The sequence below is a fragment of the Schistocerca gregaria genome, chromosome 2, assembly GCF_023897955.1.
Source record: "Schistocerca gregaria isolate iqSchGreg1 chromosome 2, iqSchGreg1.2, whole genome shotgun sequence".
NCBI lineage: Eukaryota > Metazoa > Arthropoda > Insecta > Orthoptera > Acrididae > Schistocerca > Schistocerca gregaria.
The window spans coordinates 710,427,026-710,450,923 of NC_064921.1; the positions used below are offsets into that span (position 1 = coordinate 710,427,026).

The 23,898-nt window shown below is 38.3% G+C and overlaps 1 protein-coding gene across 2 annotated transcripts in view; it reads right to left on the reverse strand.

The window, feature by feature from the left end:
• LOC126334824 (uncharacterized) overlaps positions 1 to 23,898 on the reverse strand; it is a 377,818-nt gene that overhangs the window by 18,016 nt on the left and 335,904 nt on the right. For both annotated transcript variants that reach the window (XM_049997482.1, XM_049997483.1), the window contains 2 exons: positions 22,366 to 22,527; positions 16,602 to 16,698 (listed from right to left, as the gene is read on the reverse strand). In XM_049997482.1, coding sequence (XP_049853439.1) covers positions 16,602 to 16,698; positions 22,366 to 22,527 — 259 coding nt within the window. The remainder of the gene's footprint in view (positions 1 to 16,601; positions 16,699 to 22,365; positions 22,528 to 23,898) is intronic.

Here is a 23,898-nt window from a genome sequence, read left to right on the forward strand (position 1 = left end):
TTTTCACATCTGTCAGCACCTGCTTTCTTTGGGATTGGAATTATTATATTCTTCTTGAAGTCTGAGGGTATTTCGCCTGTCTCATACATCTTGCTCACCAGATGGAAGAGTGTAGTCAGGACTGGCTCTCCCAAGGCCGTCAGTAGTTCTAATGGAATGTTGTCTACTCCGGGGGCCTTGTTTCGACTCAGGTCTTTCAGTGCTCTGTCAAACTCTTCACGCAGTATCGTATCTCCCATTTCGTCTTCATCTACATCCTCTTCCATTTCCATAATATTGTCCTCAAGTACATCACCCTTGTATAAACCTTCTATATACTCCTTCCACCTTTCTGCCTTCCCTTCTTTGCTTAGAACTGGGCTGCCATCTGAGCTCTTGATATTCATACACTTGGTTCTCTTCTCTCCAAAGGTCTCTTTGATTTTCCTGTAGGCAGTATCTATCTTACCCCTAGTGAGATAAGCTTCTACATCCTTACATTTGTCCTCTAGCCATCCCTGCTTAGCCATTTTGCACTTCCTGTCGATCTCATTTTTGAGACGTTTGTATTCCTTTTTGCCTGCTTCATTTACTGCATTTTTATATTTTCTCCTTTCATCAATTAAATTCAATATTTCTTCTGTTACCCAAGGATTTCTAGCAGCCCTCGTCTTTGTACCTACTTTATCCTCTGCTGCCTTCACTACTACATCCCTCAGAGCTACCCATTCTTCTTCTACTGTATTTCTTTCCCCTATTCCTGTCAATTGTTCCCCTATGCTCTCCCTGAAACTCTGTACAACCTCTGGTTCTTTCAGTTTATCCAGGTCCCAACTCCTTAATTTCTCACATTTTTGCAGTTTCTTCAGTTTTAATCTACAGGTCATAACCAATAGATTGTGGTCAGAGTCCACATCTGCCCCTGGAAATGTCTTACAACTTAAAACCTGGTTCCTAAATCTCTGTCTTACCATTATATAATGTATCTGATACCTTTTAGTATCTCCAGGGTTCTTCCACGTATACAACCTTCTTTCATGATTTTTAAACCAAGTGTTAGCTATGATTAAGCTGTGCTCTGTGCAAAATTCTACTAGGCGGCTTCCTCTTTCATTTCTTAGCCCCAATCCATATTCACCTACTATGTTTCCTTCTCTCCCTTTTCCTACACTCGAATTCCAGTCACCCATTACTATTAAATTTTCGTCTCCCTTCACTATCTGAATAATTTCTTTTATTTCATCGTACATTTCTTCAATTTCTTCATCATCTGCAGAGCTAGTTGGCATATAAACTTGTACTACTGTAGTAGGTGTGGGCTTCGTATCTATCTTGGCCACAATAATCCGTTCACTATGCTGTTTGTAGTAGCTTACCCGCATTCCTATTTTCCTATTCATTATTAAACCTACTCCTGCATTACCCCTATTTGATTGTGTGTTTATAACCCTGTAGTCACCTGACCAGAAGTCTTGTTCCTCCTGCCACCGAACTTCACTAATTCCCACTATATCTAACTTTAACCTATCCATTTCCCTTTTTAAATTTTCTAACCTACCTGCCCGATTAAGGGATCTGACATTCCACGCTCCGATCCGTAGAACGCCAGTTTTCTTTCTCCTGATAACGATCACTATGACCAACTATATCCTCACCCACAACTACTTTTCCTTTGAATTCATCACCTACAAACAAATTCATGGTACAGCAATTGGTATTCACATGGTACCATCCAATTGTAACATATTCTAGAGAATGTCTTCCTAACCACCTAGAATCCCTAACCCATCACCTGGTTCAGATTCAATGATAACATCTTTGTGATATGGTCTGGGGGTAAGTACATCATATCCTCTTTCCACCAGAACCTCAACTTCTTCTCTACCATTCACATCACTTGTCCTCTTCAGCCCAACAACCCTAGGGTGGCTACATCAGTACCTCTGTCAGCATCAAACCTACCAACTATAAACAATACCTCCAAATCAACAGCTGCCACCAATTCCACAGCAATAAACCACTACCATACAAACTAGTCACATGTGGTCATCACATATGTACTGACAACCAGTCTGTTTCTAAATATGTCAAGGGTCTCACTGAAGCCTTTACAGGTCAAAATTATCCCACAGCCTTGTCCAGAGTCTCAAACCTTGCCTCACCATCATTCCTAACATTCCTCAACATGAAAACCACCTCACATCTGCATGAAAGAACTGCAGTCCAACACCTTAAAACTGATCATACCTGCCAACAAATGATATACTACTGTGGTTATGAACTGCAGGGATTACCTGGAGAAGGGACTTTATTACCTACAAGCCCTGACAAAGTGACCCAATTCCAGAAATGTAGGAGGGATCTCCATTCATACAACAAATCTTTCACTCATTCCACAAATCTTTAAGTGCATCTATCTCTCTGCTCACACCTGCCACTCCCAGCACTCCCAACTTCCATAAGCTTCCTAAAGTTCATAACCCAACCACCCAGGATGCCTCATTGTGTCTGGTTACTGTGCCACCACACAGAGAATCACTGCTCTTGTGGACCAACACCTTCAGCCTATTACCTGTAACCTAACACTCCTACATAAAAGACACCAACACTTCCCTCCACCGACTGGCCACAGTTCCTGCTCCTTTGCCACCCGACACTGCTTATCGGTGATGAAGCCACTTCCCTATATTAGGAGTGTTCAAAAAGTAAGGTGATTTTACATTTTTATGAAAAAATATTTATTTACTCATCAATATTCATGTTGTCCCCTTCAAAGTAATCCCCCTCAGACACAACACCCTTGTGCCAATGCTTCTCCCAATCCTCAAAGCACTTCTCACGAACACTTTTTGATACAGCCATGATTGCTTCCAGAGATGCAGTTTTTATTTCCTCAATCAATGAAAATCTTCATCTTCTCATAGGTGTCTTCAGTTTTGGGAACCAAAAAAAATTGCAAGGGGCCAAATCCTGTGAATATGGTGGCTGAGGCATGATTGTTGTGTTGTTTCTGGCCAAAAAATCTCTCACATGCAACGATGAATGAGCAGGTCCATTGTCGTGATGCAAAAGTCATGATTTGTTTTTCCACAATTCCAAACATTTTTTGCATATTGCTTCTCACAAATGGTGTATAACATCAGGGTAATACTTGTTATTGACTGTATGACATTGAGGAAAAAATTCATGATGCACACTATGCCACAGTAATTGAAACTAAACAGTGGGCAAAACTTTGACATTTGATCAAATGTGGCATGCTTCTTTTGGTGTTGGCTCTCTGGGATTGGGCTTTGGTTTCAATGCCATAATCGTAAACCCATATTTTGTCACCAGTTATGGCCCTTTTGAGCAAATCAGAATCATCACTGATATTCAAGAGCTCCTGAGTGATGCTCATGTGACATTTCTTCTGATCAAAATTGAGAAACTTTGGAACATGCTGACACACATCTCATGGCCAAAACATCAAAAAACAATTGCATGACATGAACCGATTGATATGCCAACATCCTCAGCAACTTCTCTTATGGTGACCTGATGATTTTCCAAAACAATTTTCTTCACAGTTTTGGTGTTATCACCTGTTGTTGATGTGCTGGGGAGTCCAGAGCAAGGTTCATCATTGGCATCTTCTTGGCCATCTTGGAAGAACTTGTATCAATTGTAAACATCTTTCTTACTTAGGGCACACTCACCATAAGCCACTGTCAACATTTGAAATGTTTTTGAGCACTTGATTTCCTTTAAAAAAAAAAAAAAAAAAAAAAAAAAAAAAAAAAAAAAAAAAAAAAAAAAAAAAGGAAATTCATTGCTCCAAACCTATTCATGGACCATCTGGAAGGATTCTTCTTAATCACCCTGAATCCCAAACACTTCACCTGGTTCAGATTCAGTGGTGACATCTTCATGATATGGACCAAGTGTGAGAATACTCTATCCTATTTTCACCAGAACCACAACACCTTCTCGACCATTCACTTTGCTTGTCCTCCTCACCACAACAATTCATCTTTCCTGATGTCAGCCTCTACTTCACATCAGTACCTCTGTCAACATCAAACCTGCAAACTTACAACAATATCTCCACATCAGAAAGCTGCCACCCATTTCACAGAAAGAAATCCCTTCTGTACAAACTAGTCACCAATGATCATTACATCTGTACCGACAACCAGTCTTTTTTTAAATATGCCAAGGGTCTCACTGAAGCCCAACGTTGTCCAGAAACAGATCTCTCATGCCTTGTCTCACAAGTCACCTACCATTCCCCGAATATCCACTGTGTGGCCACAAAAAAGCACTACTCTTGTGACTCAGTACAATCAAGGACTGGAGCAACTGAAACTCATTCTCTGCTGGAATTGTGACTACCTCTCATCTCACCTTGAAATGAGAAATATCCTCCCTGTTATGCCCCCCTTCCTCCCACAGTAGTATTCCACTGCACGCCCAAACTATACAATATCCTTGTCCATCCATACTCCTCCCCTGCTTCTAACTGCTTGCCTCATGGCTCAAATCCCAGCAAAAGACCTAAATGCAAGGACTGTCCCATACATTCTCTATCAACTACTCCTGCCCTGTCACAGACATCTCAGGCATGGTCACAGACAAAGCAGACATGTGATCTACGGTCTTAGCTGCAACTACTGTGCCCATTCTATGTGAACATGACAAATAAAAAGCTTCAAATAACTTAAGGGAATGGAGCTGAGTGACATTGTCAAGAGCTGCTGATATTTTGACAGGTGACGACACTGTCATTTTCAAGGCAAATCTACCTTGCACATGACAGTGTGGTTACCTGTCAATGTATCAGTGGTTGTCAACAACATAAGTTATTTGAATACTGTATATGCAGGGAGAAACTTATGTATCAAATAACAAGCTGTCTGTCCACAAGAATGGCCACTGCCAATCTGTGGCTAAGAGACATCTGGAACATCCAGCTGCTGAAAATGGCACCCAGTGTGACATGCTTCGCTTTAATCCTGCCTCACAGCATGATCTGTCTGGACTCTTCCAATGATCAGCTCCTCTCAATTCCGCAGGTAGGAACTCTCCCTACTATATATCCTTAATTCCCATAACCCCCTGACCTCAACCTTTGCTTGTCCCTGTTCACCATGTGCTTACCCCTCTTTTGCTCCCACTCCAGTACTAGACACATCTCCTATCCCGTCAACAAATCTATGTAGTCCTTACCCTTTCTCTACTTTTTCCCCTCTCCCTTTCCTTCTCCTCAAGTGCAGAATCCCAATTTTGCTCCTAGCAGCACTAGTATCTTCCCACACCCCTACCCAGAGTCTTTCTCTCTTGCCACCCCACACCTCTTCCTTACCCCCACTACCCATTCCAGCTAGACTGCTGCTCACATCAGGGGCAGTGAAAGTTGATCTTTAGCACACAAAGACAGAGCCCATGTGTGTATGAACTGTGGTTGTGTGAATGTGTGTGTGTTCTTTACTTCTGAGGAAGGACTTTGTCTGTAAGCAGAAATATTTCTAGCATTCTTTTTATTGTGTCTGCTGCTGACTCAGTGCCTCCTGTGAAAGATAGATGTATTTCTTTGGTCACCAAACAGAAACAAGATGAAAATTTGTGGTTGTATATTTTGTTTACCTGTGTGAATCAAGTTATCTTATGAATATATTAATACAAGACAAAACTGTTAGTTTAACTTACCTTCGGGAGGTGAAATGTCTAGTACTTCCATTAGACAGTCTGCACTACAGGTGAGTGCTTCTCATCCTGGACTCTGAATTATCTGCCCTTCATCTCTTAACCTTCCCCAGTCTATCCACATCTCCTCCCTGAGGAAGGAACTACTGATTTTGAAAGCTAGAAACTATAGCACTTTTATGTGTGTCAGTTGCCAATACTACACATTTTTCCTCCAGAAGATCTGTATTAGCCAGGTATTTTGCCTCATAGTGATTAGTTTCCTCAGCTGAATACATTAATATGTTTTACAAGTGTGAGTATTAAGTCATGGTTGCAAAATACTAACATTAATTGTCTACAGGAGATTGGTGCAACTAGTAGAAGCTGTTGTGATCAGTTTTGGTTCTGAAGAAATGTAGGAACAAATTGAACAATAATGATCCTATGACGTATCATAGAAGATAATTTGGAGGAAGACAAATCCACATTTATAATATTGGTGGATTTATAAAACATTTTTGATAATGTTTACAGTGATACATCCTTCAAAATTATGAAGTTATCAGGGATGAAATGCAGAGAGCAAAATGGTACCTACAGCTTACATAAAGAAGTTATAAGAGGAAAAGGATATGAAAGACTTGGGGTAATTACAATGGTAGGAAGCCAGGGTTACAGTCTATACACCACATTGTTCAGTCTTGGTTACCTTTACAAACAGTAAAGCCTTGCCACTATTTAACACTACATTCTTCAATGCCCAACTAACACCAAACCTATGATGAACTTTGTGTTCACGATGACGAAACCTACATTCTCTCTCGCAATTGCTTCTCCTTTGAAGGTATCACCAAGAAACAAGTCCACAGAAGAGCCACAGGCACCTGCATGGCACCATTCTCTCTTTCTCTTTTTTTAAGTCTTGTTGGTGGTTTGATGTGGCCTGCCATAGAGCCCTTCTGGTATTAACCTCTTTGTTTCAGAGTATTATTGGCAACCTATGCTGTAAGTCCTCAATTATTTGTTGGATATATTTCAGTCTCTGTCTCATCCTACAATTTTTACTCTCTGCATCTTCCTCTCATACACTGGAAATCTTCCCTGATATCTTAACACATGTCTCATCATCTTGTTCCTTCTTCTTGTTAGTGTTTCCTATATGATCATTTCTTTGCCAGTTCTGTGGAAAACCTCTTCATTCCCTATTCCATTGATCCACCTTACTTTCAACATCCTTCTATAGCATCACATCTCAAATGCTTCGATTCTCTTCTTTTTTGGTTTTATCAGAGTCTGTGACCCTCTACCATAAAATGCTGTGCTCTGAACATATGGTCTCAGAAATTTCTTCCTCAAATTAAGACTTATGTTTGCTACAAGCATACTTCTCTCAGCCAACAATTCTCTCATTGTCTGAGCTAATCCGCTTGGTCTGTTCTCCTTGCTTCAATACATCATGTGATATACTGCTTCCAAGGTATCAGAATTCCTTGACTTTGTCTACTTTGTGGTTCTCGATTTTGGTGTTAAGTTTATCACTAATGTCATTTCCTTTACCCATTAAGTTTGTCTTTCTACAGCCTACTCTCAATCCATATTCTGTACTCATTGGACTGTTTATGTACCCCACAATTCTTCTTCACTTTCACTGAGGATAACAATGTGATCAGCACACCTTATCATTGGAGACTGGATTATATGAAAAATAAAAAGCTCAAAATATACACGCAAATATGCATGAGAAATGCTTAAAATATGCATGAAAAGTGTCAAAGCATGCAAGATCAAATAACAAAAAACATAATAGTTAATGCATGTGATACATCTTGAAGTTGGAGCTGTGCACATTGATGGTGAGGAAGATCACTGGCCATGTAAAAATCAGGACATTTAGGACGCTGATCTCATGATCTGTATACTTTGGCGTAGAGGTTAGGCAGGATCCTTTTTAAGATTAGTTTTTACAATATGGCAAAAAGAAGATGTACACCACATTTCAAATATTTTTCCTTTTTTGCAATTGTTGTCAGTAACAGGGAAATATGATGTGTGTGAGTCACCAGGAAACAATCAATATGCACAGATTCAACTTCAATACATATAACATGATGAGAGGCGTGCACAAGAACTGCATAATATTTTATTTCAAAAACAACATAAAATCAGGAATTTTATGAACAACATTAACATTTAATTAATATTATTGGACTCAATTATTGTTTACAAATTGTTTTATATTTTGCTCCTATTGTAAACATAAACAATCAGATGCTGTTCCAAATCTTTGGTAGTAAAATAGTGTCTTCAATCACTCAAAACATTTTCAGAAGCAGAAAAGGACTGATCTACATCAACTGAGGTAACTAGGCAGTATTTGAATTTGGGTACTTTATGGCATTTATTTTTTCTGGCTAAAGTTCACTTATCCCACTAATAGAACTATCAGTTTGGGACAAGGTTTCAAAGCCTGGGTTATTGTTCATAATATTGTGTGTGTGTGTGTGTGTGTGTGTGTGTGTGTGTGTGTGTGTGTGTGTGTGTGTGTGTGTGTACTGGAATCATTAAATGCTTCTTTGCACTGACAAATTGCCAAAGCCTCTGCTGTACTGAAGTTGTTTACTATGCCTCTTGTGGCCTCCAAATGTTCATTGTAAACTAAAGCTTTGACCGATGTACCCCATGTTACCATTGATTCTGGAGGTAAAGGCACATTTGGTAGTTAATCTTGTAGATCTTTATGTGAGCAGGTGCCTTAAGAAAAACTTTCTTTGTGAATGAAATCAGTTTATTTACGTTCCCAAATATGGATCATACTTCTTCAGCAAGGCAATGTACTCCATGAGCAAAGAATGTCACATGACTCAAATTGGGATAAAATACTTGGAGGGCTTTTCCCGCTTTGATCATATAGGGAGCAGCATCTGAGAGAAGCACAAATACACTTTCAGCAACAGAAGATTCCGAAAATATACCATCATTCACAAATCTGGCAATCACAGAATGATTTGTCTTTTCAAGTTCTCTGCAGGCCACTAAATAGGAAGAAGAAGGCTCTCGTTTTAATGCACCAACAATTAAATTTTCAGTGTTGGTAGTTTTGTCAACCAATATCCAAATAATGTTGTTGTTGAGTTCACTGTGTATTTCTTCCAGAACATGAAGGTAAATTGTCAGTATTTAATTTTTATGTAATGTTGATTCATTTGGTATACAGTATTTTGATTTGTGCAATATTTGTGCAGGAAAACTCTGTGGGTAGGGTTCGTAAATCTGTGGAGAGGAATATTACTTGCAATGAATGCTTCACACAGATACATGTTTAGGTGATTTTTTTGGTTACCTTTGAAGGTTAAATCCCTGCTACTGCTATTTGCCACTCTCAAAACATGTTGTGGTCTTTCTTTTGCATTCAAGCAATATGAAGACTTGTCATGACTTGCTGGTCTGTTTGAAACTTTAAAACATTTTTCTCACACTCTTAACTCTGTACAATTAAAAAGAAAACAAAGGACGTGTTATTTAACTTCATTGTTGCCAACTGCTGCAGTATGACAGGGGAGGGGATTACATGGGGGCACGGGTGTCAGGTACATTGACTCTGCCTGTGTGTTCCTGTTCAGTAATCAGTTCACTAGCCAGTAGCCTCCTGGTAAGTAATGGCACACAGTAGTAGATTACAGTCACTCTGTGAGACATCAAAATGAAACCAAGATAGACCCCGTCTGTCTAAATTTTTAAAATATTGTAAACATAGACAAAAAATTTGCAATAACAGGTGAAAAGGAGCCAAATATGCAAACACAAATGCAACATGCAAATGCATATAATCTGGTCTCTACTTATCACTGAAATCCTCTCACCATGAATCTTGAGCCCACTCCTGAATCTTTCTTTTGTTTCCATCATTGCTTCTGTGATGTACAGATTGAACTGTAGGGGTGAAAGACTGCATACATATCTTCCACCTTTTCTAATCTGAGCAGTTCATTCTTGTTCTTCCATTCTTATTGTTCCCTCATGGTTCTTGAACATTGTGTATGATACCCATTTTTCCCTGTAGCTTATTTCCATTTTTATCAGAATTTCAAACATCTTGCATTATTTTACACTGTCAAATGATTTTCCAGGTTGACAGCTCCTATAACATGCCTTGTTTGTTCTTAAATCTTGCTTCCATTATCAATCACAATGTCAGAATTCCTGGTGCCCTTGCCTTTTCAAAAGCCAAACTGATCGTCATCTAAGAGATCCTCAATTTTCTTTTTCATTCTTCTGTATACTATATTTGTCAGTAATTTGGATGCATGAGCCATTAAACTGATTGTGTGAAGTTCTCAAACTTATCTGCTCTTGCAATCTTCAAGATTAATAGTTCTCCAAAACTGTGATAGTATGCCTCCAGAGTCATGGGTTCTACACACAAGCTTGAATGTTACTTTGGTGCCACTACCTCGAAAGATGTCAGAAATTCTGAAAGAATGATATCCATCCTTCCTGTCTTATTTGATCACATGCCTTCCAAAGCTCTATCAAACATTAACTCTAATACTGGAGCCCCCTCCCCCCACCCGAAGTCTTCCATATCAACAACTATTTCTTCCACAATAATGTCATTAGATAAGTCTTTCCACCTGTAGAGTCCTTTAGTGTACTCATTCCATATACACAGTATACCCTCTGAACTTAACAGGTGAATTCTCATCCTTGTTGATTTCATTCCTAGGTGATTTACATTTATGTAGTCCTGAATTTCCCTGAACATTTTTGTGCTTCCTTCACCTGTCAATTAGTTGAAGTATTTCTTCTGTTACCCAATGTTTATTTGCAGCCTTCTTCATTGTACCTACGTTAATCTCTCCAACTTCTGCAATCACCCTTTTTAGAGATGTTGATTCTTTTTCAACTGAACTGCCTACAATGGCATTCTTTATTGCACTCTCTATAGCCTCAGATAACTTCAAAGCATCTCACCATTCCGCAGTACTTCAGTATCCCACTTCTTTACACATTTGTTCCCCAAGGTCATGCTCATGTCTAAAAAGGAGAAAGAGTGGCATGAATATATATTCATTGAGATTAAACTGCTCAATAGAAAGTGTCTCATCCATGTAATGTGTAATAGACCTAAATTTGGGCCTCTCTAGCTTTGAATCTGCACTCTAAAACCTTGAATCTCTGTATGAACATGTAATTGGAACTGGAGATATCAAACATAAATTTTCTAAACAGCTCTTCATTTGTGTCAAAATATGAGGACATACTTTCCCACTCAAACCTTACACTGATTCCACTTTGGCCTATTCATCATACAGTGGACATTTGTACATTTATCAATATATTTGCAACCAGAGCTCCAACTACAGTAATTCACAGCAATCATATTTCTGCACTGGCTTGTCTGTTCCTGATGTAATAATCATGACTTATTCATTACAATGCCCAAAGATAAAACTGCAAGTGGTGACTTTTAGAGATTTTATGCACATGAATATGTCTGAGCTTACAGCTGACTCCTATGATATTTCTTGGCAGATAATGGCAGGAAATAACTTTGCCATAAATAATAAAGTATCCATCTTCACTAAGAGGCTAAATAAATTACATGACAAACATGGTCCTCTAAAAATAGTAAGTGTAAGGAGAAAACCTGCACCATGCCTTGCAGACCACCTCAAACACCTTATGTGTGTCAGAGATGCAGCACACAGAACATAAAAATGGTTTCTGATAATCATCTCATCTACAAGTAACTTTGCAGTCAGGTTAATCGATCTGTGAGAAATGCCAAGCTCAAGTAAGCCCTCTCACTAACTGAGGACTTTCATAGACTTGCTATCCTGTGGCAAAAACTATGAGATCTAGGAATAGGCAGACCCAAAACTGCAGCTGAACCTCCAGTTCCTACTGAGGATATAAATGAGTATTTCACCAAGCCAATATCTTTACTTGACCAATGCACAAGTGCACAGACAAACCATACTCTTAAAGCATCGATGTTTGGTACAGTAATCCCAAACACAGAGCAGAAGTCAATTTCACAAATTTGTTTGGCAGCTGCAAGGGAACAATAATATAACAGTGCAATTGATCAATCTTCTCATCAATCGTCTACTGGCCAAAATAATGGATATTTTCAACCATTCTCTGACCTGACTATCCAAGAAGAAACTACCAAACAGCCCTCTGACTACAGACCTATTTGCATTCTACTAGCTTTACCCAAGGCTCTAGGGTACATAATTCATGAACAGTTTGTTTATTAATTATTTAACATCAAATACCAGTCTGGTTTTCAGCAAAACTGCAGCATGGCGATGACTGCTCTTATAAAAGTGACTGATGAACTGAAACTAGCTATGGATAAACAACAGGTGACTATTATGCACTTTTTGAATTTCTCAAAGCTTTCTTGACTGTTGACTCTAACATTGTACTTGCTAAACTCACAAGTCAAAATATTTTTCATTATTCAAATGGTTGTTAGTCTAGCTTGGATTTTCCATTGTTTGAAACCAAGAAGAAACTGAGAAAAGAAATTAAATTTCAAGTTTGCTGAAAATATTGCAATTCTGACAGAGGTGGCAAAAGAATTGTTAGATCATCTGAAACTTAGAGAGACCTTCTAAAAGTAATATATGATATTTACTATGAACGTAACATAAAAAAAGGATGATGCCAGAAGTAAAGAGAATATGGAATTTAGACTAGTAAAAGGATGAAAATCTTTCCTGTCTTTCCTGATAAAGATAAATTTTATATGTTGAATATAAATTAATCATTAGGGAATTGTTTCTCAAAATATTTATCTGTATTGTAGCCTAATACTGCAGTGAAACATGGATGATGAATAGTATATGGAAATGGAGGATAGAAAAATGTGATGCTACAGAAGAAAGCTGAAAATCAGATCCTTGGATTGAGCAACTAAGGAAGAGATACTACATGAAATTGTCAAGAAAGAACTTTATGGCTGACAGGAAACCTCCTGAGGCATCAGAGAATAGTTAATTTGGAAATGGAGGGAAGTGCAGAATGTAAGACTTACAGAGCAAGACCACACCTAGACAGCAAGCAGACTCAAATATATCTAGGGTGCAGTAGCACATATGAAAGCACTTGCCCAAGATATATTAGTGTGGATAGTTTTTGGGATGAACAGCACAACAACAACAATAACAACATTTATGTGTTCTCAGATTTATACATTTGAATTTCAGACTGGCGTTTTTCATTCATACTACGGCTTCTGGAAGGCAATTTGATATCACTATCTGGGCAGGCAGGTTAAGAGCATCAAACCAAAATCCATTTTGTAAAATGACTGACACCTATACTTCATATAGTATCTTCTCTGTGGTTCAGTTGCTGAATAAAACTATGATGGTAAAATATTAAGTAAATGAGTTGAGAGCATCCATATTCAAAATAAAATCAATGTAAATTTATTTTTACACTGATAAACATATTAACCTGCTTTCAGTTTACATTTTTCATTAATCTTCAAAAAATTAGATCAGCAACCTGTATAAACCCCAGGGAATCTAAACAATTAACAATCATTTTTCCAACAGTATTGCGGTGATTTGGCAACATCTGGTTGAATATGATTATGTCTTGACTGAGTGTAAAGTCTGATGCTGAATGACTATATACAAACAGGGTGGTCCATTGATCATGACTGGACCAAATATCTCACGAAATAAGCGTCAAAAGAAAAAACTACAAAGAACGAAACTTGTCTAGCTTGAAGGGGGAAACCAGATGGAGCTATGGTTGGCCCCCAAGATGGCACTGCCATGGGTCAAACGGACAGCAACTGCATTTTTTTAAAGATAGGAAACCCCATCTTTTATTACATATTCGTGTAGTACGTAAACAAATATGAATGTTTTAGTTGGACCACTTTTTTCCCTTTGTGATAGATGGTGCTGTAATAGTCACAAACATATGGCTCACAATTTTAGACGAACAGTTGGTAACAGGTACGTTTTTTAAATTAAAATACAGACCATAGGTACATTTTAACGTTTTATTTCGGTTGTTCCAATTTGATACATCTACGTTTGTGAACTTATCATTTCTGAGAACGCATGCTGTTACAGCGTGATTACCTGTAAATACCTTATTAATGCAATATATGCTCAAAATGATGTCCGTCAACTTCAATACATTTGGCAATATGTGTAACAACATTCTACTCAACAGCGAGTAGTTCGCCCTGCGTAATGTTCGCACATGCATTGACAATGTGTTGACGCATGTTGTCAGGCGTTGTCGGTGGATCACGATAGCAAATATCCTTCAACTTTCCCCTCAGAAAGAAATCCAGGGACGTCAGATCTGGTGGACATGCGGGCCATGGTACGGTGCTTCGATGACCAATCAACCTGTCATGAAATACGCTATTCAATACCGCTTCAACCGCATGCGAGCTATGTGCTGGACATCCATCATTCTGTCATTCTGTCATGCAGTGAAAAATCGCTGATTTTCCACTTGTGGATTTTCCGTTTCCCAATAGTGCATATTATGCTGGTTTACATTACCACTGTTGGTGAATGACACTTCCTCCCTAAATAGAATGTGTGCTAAAAATCTGTCATCATCCCATAATTTCTCTTGTGCACAGTGGCAGAATTGTACACAACATTCAACATCATTGCCAAGCAAATCCTGGTGCATAGAAATATGGTATGGTTGCAATTGATGTTGATGTAGCATTCTCAACACCAACGTTTTTGAGTTTCCCGATTCTCACGCAATTTGTCTGCTACTGATGTGCGGAAAACCGTGACACCAGATAAAACACCTACTTGGGCATAGTCATTTGTTGCAGGTCGTGGTTGACATTTCACATGTGGTTGAACACTTCCTGTTTCCTTAAATAACATAACTATCTGGGGAACAGTCTTGACACTTGGATGATATCATCCAGGATACCGAGCCTCATACGTAGCACACATCCATTGGGCATTTTGATCACCATAGCCATACATCAACACTATATCGACCTTTTCCACAATTGGTATACGGTCCATTTTAAAACAGGTAATGTATCATGAAGCAAATACCGTCCGCACTGGCGGAATGTTACATGATACTACGTATTTATATGTTTGTGACTATTACAGCACCATCTATCATAAAACGAAAAAAGTGGTCCAACTAAAACATTCATATTTCTTTACGTACTACAGGAATATGTAATAAAAAATGGGGGTTCCTATTTTAAAAAATGCAGTTGATATCTGTTTCACCTATGGCACTGCCATCTAGTGGGCCAACCATAGCGCCATCTGGTATCCCCCTACAAGCTAGACGAGTTTCGTTCTTTGCAGTTTTTCCATTTGATCCTTATTTCGTGAGATATTTGGCCTGGTCAGTATCAATGGACCACCCTGTATATACACTGAAGCACCAAAGAAACAGTTATAGGCATGCATATTCAAATACAGAGATATGTAAATAGGCATAATATGGCACTGCAGTCGGCAACGCCTAAAGAGGACAACAAGTGTCTGGTGCAGTTGTTACATTAGCTACTGTTCCTACAATGGCAGGTCATCAAGATTTAAATGAGTTTGAATGTGGTGTTACAGCCAGCGCACGAGCGATGGGACACAGCATCTCTGAGGTAACGATGAAGTGGGGATTTTCTCATAGTACCATTTCACAAGTGTAATGTGAATATGAGGAATCCAGTAAAATATCAAATCTCTGATGTCACCGCAGCCAGAAAAAGATCCTGCAAGAATGGGACCAATGACAACTGAAGAGAACTGTTCAACATGACAGAAGTGTAACCCTTTGGCAAACTGCTGCATTTTTCAATGCTGGGCCATCAACAAGTGTCAGCCTGCAAACCATTTAATGAAACATCATTGATATCGGCTTTAGGAGCTGAAGGCCCACTCATGTACCCTAGATGACTGCATGATACCAAGCTTTACATCTTTCCTGGGGCCATCAACACCAACATTGGATGGTTGATGACTGGAAACATGTTGCCTGGTCGGACGAGTCTTGTTCCAAATTGTATCGAGCAGCCGGACATGTATGAGTATGGAGACATCATGAATCCATGGACCCTGTATATCAATAAGGGGCTGTTCAAGTTGGTGGAGGCTCTGTAATGGTGTGTGGGATGCACAGTTGAAGTGATATGGGATCTCTGGTACATCTAGATATGACTCTGAAAGGTGACACATATGCAAGCATCCTTTCTGATCACCTGCATCCATTCATGTACATTGTGCATTCCAACAGACTTGGGCAATTCCAACAGGACCATGCAACACCCCAAATGTCCAGAATTGCTACAGAGTGGTTCTAGGAAAACTCTTCTGAGTTTAAACCTTTCCATTGGCCATAAAACTCCCCAAATATGAACATTATTGAGCATTTTTGGACATACCTTGCAACATGCTCTTCAGAAGAGATTTTCACACCCTTGTACCCTTACAGATTTATGGACAAGCTTGCAGGATTAATGGTGTCAGTTCCCTCCAGCATTACTTCAGAATTAGTTGAGTCCATGCCACGTCATGTTGCGGTACTTCTGCGTACTCGTGGGGGGGCTACACAATATTAGGCAGGTGTACCAGTTTCTTTGTCTCTTTAGTGTATATCCTCATAAGATGAACTAAGAGTCTCTATCAATTTAATTCATTTTACTATTGTCTGTCTGAATTTTACCCAAAACCAGTGTCTCACCTGACCCCAGTAACCACAGGGATTTGCCACCGTGTGCTGGTGAACCATCTTATATGAAAAGTATATCATCTTCTTCTTACTGCTACTACTGGAATATAACTAATACTATAATTTGCATCCATGCCTCGTGTTTACTCCCTTGACTTGAAATATAGTTTTCTCAAAATATTTGGTTCAAAGTTACTTTCTAAAATGCCTTCATCAATAAACATAAAAAAGTGGATATATTATTTTTACATTACCTTTAGAACGAAGAACTCCTGCTGGATTGGGTGCATTTTTTCTAAGCTTAATGCGAAAGTCAACAGGAATATCCTTTGCTCCAGGTGGCTTATAATTCTGAAAATGTGGTGTGTTAGATCATAAGAAACATGTAACGGATATCACAAAAATTTGTAAATATATACAGTATTGAGCTAATAAATTAAACTCTACATGTTACTGTAGAATACAAAGCTCTGGGTAGGTTCTAGATACCATTATTTGTCTCCATTTTTCATGCTCCACTTAGAAATGGAGTGAGAGATGACAATCTGTATGGCTCCATATACAATACTTCTTATCACCTTATTCTTATCAGTCTTTCACAAGACATATAGTTCTGCAGAAAAGTCTTACTGTTTTGTTCTACATACCACATTTTGGTAATGTTTTGATTTTGTTTTGTAGTTAGTACATTAACAACATTTTACCTGACTTCTGTAACATTTTAAGCCAAGTATTGGTTACTTAAATAGAGAATCTGATCAGATATCGAATAGTGTATTAACTGTCATCATGGAACAAGTACTTTGCTATCATTTCCACACTCATTTGTCAGCATATAACACTTGTAATACCTATGTCTATACAATATCATAATATTTGACTTACATTCTTATGATTAGCCATGATTACAACCACTTTTGAAAAAATGCAAATATTCAAAAGTAATAGGTTGTGAAGCAATTTAAATATGAGTTGTGCTAAACTCATTTGATTTACAAAACTGCTGATACTAGATTCCAATTAGGGTTTTATGCTTCTAAAGTAATACCCAAAACTTAGAAAGCCACTTGCAGGGAATTTCAAACATACAAATGTAACTTTGTTTAAAGAATTCTCACAACTGCTACTAGAGCCATTTTCTTGTACTGTTAAACACAGGATCTATAAATCATACTTTTGTAATTAATTGACATCAATTCAATCTAGAATTAGTTCTTCCAAATCATCAGTGTCTGTTCAGTTTTTATCATAGATATTGTCTTCCATTTCACCTGCATAAGGAGATTGAAATGTGATGTATTTAAGTTCAGAATAAGTCCACTTTGTTTCATACTCAGAAGCTAAAAAGCAGAAGTTGTTTGTGTGTTAAAGATGGAAGATGTACTTTCGTAGTACACTTTTATGTCAAAGTGTTGCCTCTTGTGAAATTTTTTATCACCTAAAGCTGACATGAACTCACTTGATATATGAGATGCGTGATATATGAGAGCTGTGGTTGTGGCCACAGAATACACAAGGGCCACAGATGTTGTTCAGCGACAAAGATGTTTGCATGAACTGAATCTATGACTAGACACTTAATCCATGTGGGACATTAATGCATCAATAGAGGCTGCACGGTAGCAACGTCTTCCCAAGATAATCCAAGATAGTGACAGATTCCATGTTTTATCAAGACGTTTTCCACAGTTCATCTCATTGACACCCAAGCAAGGATGCAGTGTCTAATCACACATCCAGTCCATAGAAGAATCATTGCCACTGATACAAAGATTGTTGCTAGTGAGTAACATATCTGGCTGTTGTCGGGGTATGAACTGACAATACACGTTTGGAGAGTGGTTTCATCAGAGGAGAGGTATCTGTTGATTAAATTGATAAGGTATTGTTGTCATACAGGTGAGTAAAATCATGAGTTTTATGTAAAGACTGACTTTTGATGACGATTTATACTTTTGACTTGATGAGTACCCATCATTGCCCTGGTATATATTTATTTCAGTTCTATTAATCCATCTCCTCCTTCCACTTCTCTCTGTCTTCTTTGCCCCCCGCCCCCTCTCTTCCCATCTCCTCATCTTTCCTTTCTATGTCCATCTCCTCTTCCCCCACTACCTATCCATCTCATCCTCTCCTTCCCTCATATCTCCAGAACTATATGTCTTAGAATGATATAAGGTTGTAGGTATATTCAGCAGCATATGTGGATATTGTGTTCTAAATGTGTTTCATAGATAGTTAATAGCAAAGAAGCAATAAATGTAAACACCATGACGTCATGTCTTTCATGACAGTTTTATTGCATGAACAGCAAAAATGTAGTAAGTAATACTTTTTTCTTTCATTACTTTGTGAGGGTTACCAGTGAGAAAAGTTCTTATAGGTTTGAAATTACGTGTAAAATTTTTTGCAGGTCACTAAGTGCTCTCATTCTGAAATACTGGATAGTGCACATAGTAGCTATAAATAGTATGGAAATGTGGTTTAAAGACAATGACAATTGTATAAGCATTGTATTAATTACTTTGAATCATATCATGTAGTACATACAAACCAAGGAAAGCATTTTCACAAATACAATAAAGTTCAAAAGTCTAAGACTACATAGCTTTACTAAAGCATAAATATTTTTTGCTAATTCACATAATATTCATCAAATCAATAAGTATCTTGTGCCAAACACTTTGTGAAGCAGCCTAAGTTCTTCCCCAGGATCCAAGCCATCTCCTTGCCAAATTTTATCAAAATTGGTTCAGTAGGTTAGTATATGCTCTTTTCTCAAATACTGGATTAACAAAATCTGATTTATTGGGGTGTTGTGGCCTACACTTCTTTTTCACCCCCACCCCCACCTCTTTCATAGGTAGGTGGTTCTTATCCCCACAGTGATTCTTTCCCAACAGTAAGTGATATGTATACCAAGTTCAGTTGAAATTGCTCCAGTGGTTTCATCAAAGATGTGGAACATAAATAATTACATTTTTATAACATGTACGTCTTTTTTTCCTGTCATGTTATTTTGATTAAATATAGCTTGTGTGGTGTCCTCAGCTATGGCGAAGTTACCAGTGAAAGCCCCATAAAAATCTCACTTGTAGTTTTGGAGAGTAGTATATTCAGATGGAAACACAAGAAAGTTAAAACTTTCAATCATGGTATCTTTTTTTCTGTGATTTGATTCTCATGAACTAAAAAGCCTATATGGTACACCAAACTATGCTCAAGTGATATGCAGTGGTTAGCACAATGGACTCACATTTGGGAGGATGTGGTTCAAACCTGTGTTTGGGCATCTAGATTTAGGTTTTCCATGACTTCTCTAAATCACTCCTGGCAAATGCCGGGGTGGTTCCTTTGAGAGAGCATGGCCGGTTTCATCCCCAATACTTGAAACAATTTAAGCTTGTGCTCCATCTCTAATGACATTGATGTCAACGGGACATTAAACCCAATCTTCTTTCCGTTAAGTGACCTGTGAAAACCCCTTGAAAATTCATCGAGTAACGTGATTTTTGATAGTAGCGTGTTCAAACACAGGTAGACAGACACAGTCGTTATACGGATTTATTATTAGTATAGATGGCATAATCTATATTAGAGTTTGACGAATCACAAATTATTATGGTCAAATTGAATTTGTCAGGTTTAATTAATATTTTCACTGTGGCGTGCTTCAGTAATGACAATAAAAGTTATTGTCAAGAAATCTTAGGAGGTTTACTACAGAGTTTCACAAGTGCAAATGATTTATTCATACTTTCAGTCAATTAATTTGAAAGGACTAGTATGCTCATTTCTCTGCACAAAGGGCAGGATTGTCCTTCCTAAAGTGAACGTCTGTGAGTTTGAGCTGAAAGGCATTAGTGTTTTCAAAAGAAATTGAAAAAAATAGTGTAACTTAACTACAGAACTATTCTTATTTCAGATTTTCGCCTTTCACTAAATATATAATTTTGGTCGATGTATTTTTGTTTAAGCACAAAGACATTATTATTGCAAATGCTGTATACAGATGTGAGCCTTGTCACAAGTTTATGACTCCAATGACCATTTGATAAACTGTAATAGTGAATGCTGGTAGGGAGTTTACAGTGTCCTGGAAATAATGCAACAGACCTCATACGCGACACACAGTATACAGGGTGTTACAAAAAGGTACAGCCAAACTTTCAGGAAACATTTCTCACACACAAAGAAATAAAATATGTTATGTGGACATGTGTCCGGAAATGCTTACTTTCCATGTTAGAGCTCATTTTAATACTTCTCTTCAAATCATATTAATCATGGAATGGAAACACACAGCAACAGAACGTACCAGCGTGACTTTAAACACTTTATTACAGGAAGTGTTCAAAATGTCCTCCGTTAGCAAGGATACACGCATCCACCCTCCGTCGCATGGAATCCCTGATGCGCCAATGCAGCCCTGGAGAATGGCGTATTATCACAGCCATCCACAATACGAGCACGAAGAGTCTCTACATTTGGTACCAGGGTTGCATAGACAAGAGGTTTCAAATGCCCCCATAAATGAAAGTCACGAGGGTTGAGGTCAGGAGAGCGCAGAAGCCATGGAATTGGTCCGCCTCTACCAATCCATCGGTCTCCGAATCTGTTGTTGAGAAGCTTACGAACACTTCAACTGAAATGTGCAGGAGCTCCATCATGCTTGAATCACATGTTGTGTTGTACTTGTAAAGGCACATGTTCTAGCAGCACAGGTAGAGTATCCTGTATGAAATCATGATAATGTGCTCCATTGAGCGTAGGTGGGAGAACATGGGGCCCAATCAAGACATCACCAACAATGCCTAACGAAACGTTCACAGAAAATCTGTGTTGATGACGTGATTGCACAACTGCATGCAGATTCTTGTCAGCCCACACATGTTGATTGTGAAAATTTACAATTTGATCACATTGGAATGAAGCCTCATCCGTAAAGAGAGCATCTGCACTGAGATGAGGATTGACACATTATTGGATGAACCATTCGCAGAAGTGTACCCGTGGAGGCGAATCAGCTGCTGATAGTGCCTGCACATGCTGTACACGGTACGGAAACAACTGGTTCTCCTGTAGCACTCTCCACACAGCGATGTGGTCAACGTTACCTTGTACAGCAGCAACTTCTCTGACGCTGACATTAGGGTTACCATCAGCTGCACGAAGAATTGCCTCGTCCTCGCTGTTCTAGGTCTTCTCCAGTCGCGAGTCACAGGCTGGAATGTTCCGTGCTCCCTAAGACGCCGATCAATTGCTTCGATTGTCTTCCTGCGGGACACCTTCGTTCTGGAAATCTGTCTCGATACAAATGTACCGCGCCACGGCTATTGCCTCATGCTAATCCATACATCAAATGGGCATCTGCCAACTCTGCATTTGTAAACACTGCACTGACTGCAAAACCACGTTCATGATGAACACTAACCTGTTGATGCTACGTACTGTTGTGCTTGATGTTAGTACTGTAGAGCAATGAGTTGCATGTCAACACAAAGCACCGAAGTCAATATTACCTTCCTTCAATTGGGCCAACTGGTGGTGAATCAAGGAAGTACAGTACTTACTGATGAAAAAAAATGAGCTCTAACATGGAAATTAAGCGTTTCCGGACACATGTCCACATAACATCTTTTCTTTATCTGTGTGTGAGGAATGTTTCCTGAAAGTTTGGCCATACCTTTTTGTAACACCCTGTATATGTTAACTTTAATTACTGCTCCTTATATTAGAAGATTGACATGTTTTAGAGTGTTTCCATCAGTTATTATGTCTTCATATAAAAATACATAATACCTCAAAGAAAAAAAACGTTTGTTATTTAACAATGGTAATAAACACATGTGGCATTTTTGTTTCTTACAGAAGAATTTTATGCCACCAATCTACTCAGGATGTATAGGCATTTTGGTGTGGCAGATTTCACTGTTAACAGAACACACAATTACAATTATGCAATGAGTCCTAGTCACCAAAATAGGAAGGAGGTCTGAGAAAAGTTTAATTACTTACCCATGTTCTGTTTGTCAATGCTTTTCCTGTCTCAGGATCATACACCATTTTCTCTGTTAACCAGTAACCAAGTCCCATAACAAAAGCTCCCTCTACTTGACCAATGTCAATCTCAGGACTCAAACTTTCACCTGCATCCTCTGTCAAATCAACTCGAAGTATCTGGAAGTCCCACAAAATAATATTAGAACTTAACCACTCTTCTCTAAGCAACCTTAAATATGCACTCATTTCAAAAATAAATTTGGAGAAAATCAGATGAAAAAGATAACAAAGCACTCAAACAAACCAGAGTCAAAATCAGTGTAAATACAATTTGCATCAGCAAGACACTTGGCAGTCTTGCAAAATATCAGAAGTTTGTACAATGGTATTAAACTCTCAAACTTTTATTACCCATTACTTCAACTGAGTTTTCAGTAGTAAACTTTTCAGCCATCTATTTTGTGAGCTGACAGAGTGATCCGTGATATATGAGAGCTGTGGTTGTGGCCACAGAATACACAAGGGCCACAGATGTTGTTCAGCGACAAAGATGTTTGTATGAACTGAATCTATGGCTAGACACTTAATCCATGTGGGATATTGACGCATCAATAGAAGCTGCACGGTAGCAACGTCTTTCCAAGATAATCCAAGATAGTGACAGATTTCATGTTTTGTCAAGACGTTTTCCACAGTTCATCTCATTGACACCCAAGCAAGGATTCAGTGTCTAATCACACATCCAGTCCATAGAAGAATCATTGCTACTGATACAAAGATTGTTGCTAGTGAGTAACATATCTGGCTGTAGTGTATTCTATGAGTTCAAATGGAGCAACACAGCTTTTGTATTTAAAATCCCAGATACAACGACTGTAGTTTCAGTCTGTCAGGTCAGTCAGAAGATGGCTGAAAAGTTTACAGTAGAAATATCATTTAATGAAATGGAGTTTCTGCAACTGCATGTCCAAAACCTAAACAGATCACTCTTACACTGCAAAAATGTGAAGAAGAACATTTCATGAATGTAGTTCCCAAAAATGCACACATAATACCACTGTTTGAAGATTTGAGCAAACAAACTCAAATGTATTATTTCAATAGAAAGAAGGCATGAGATAAAAGCGGGTTTAATGAAGCCTAGCATTAAGAGTAGTAATGATCAATTACACAGGCCAACAAACAATTTTTTTAAAACTTTTTTTTACTTTGATAACTGATCTTTACAGATTTTTATGATCTGAATCCAAATGTAGCCTTAATTTTTTGTATCACCGATAGTTATTGAGCAATATGCTTTTTATTATATAGTATAAAAATCCTATGCCATATGGTAAACAGGGAAATTAAGGAAACGCTTTGTTACAAGATAAGCATGGTTTGTATTTACAGTAAGCTACTGAAAACAATGATATGTGTTCGTAGAGGTTTCACTTGTCAGCTGTAATTGGTTTGTATTTTCTTTCTCTTTTTTCTTTGAAGCTTCTTGTGTAGCTTTTTCTATGATGAGTCGCTTGCTGAACTTCTCAGTGAAGTGACCAGCAGTAG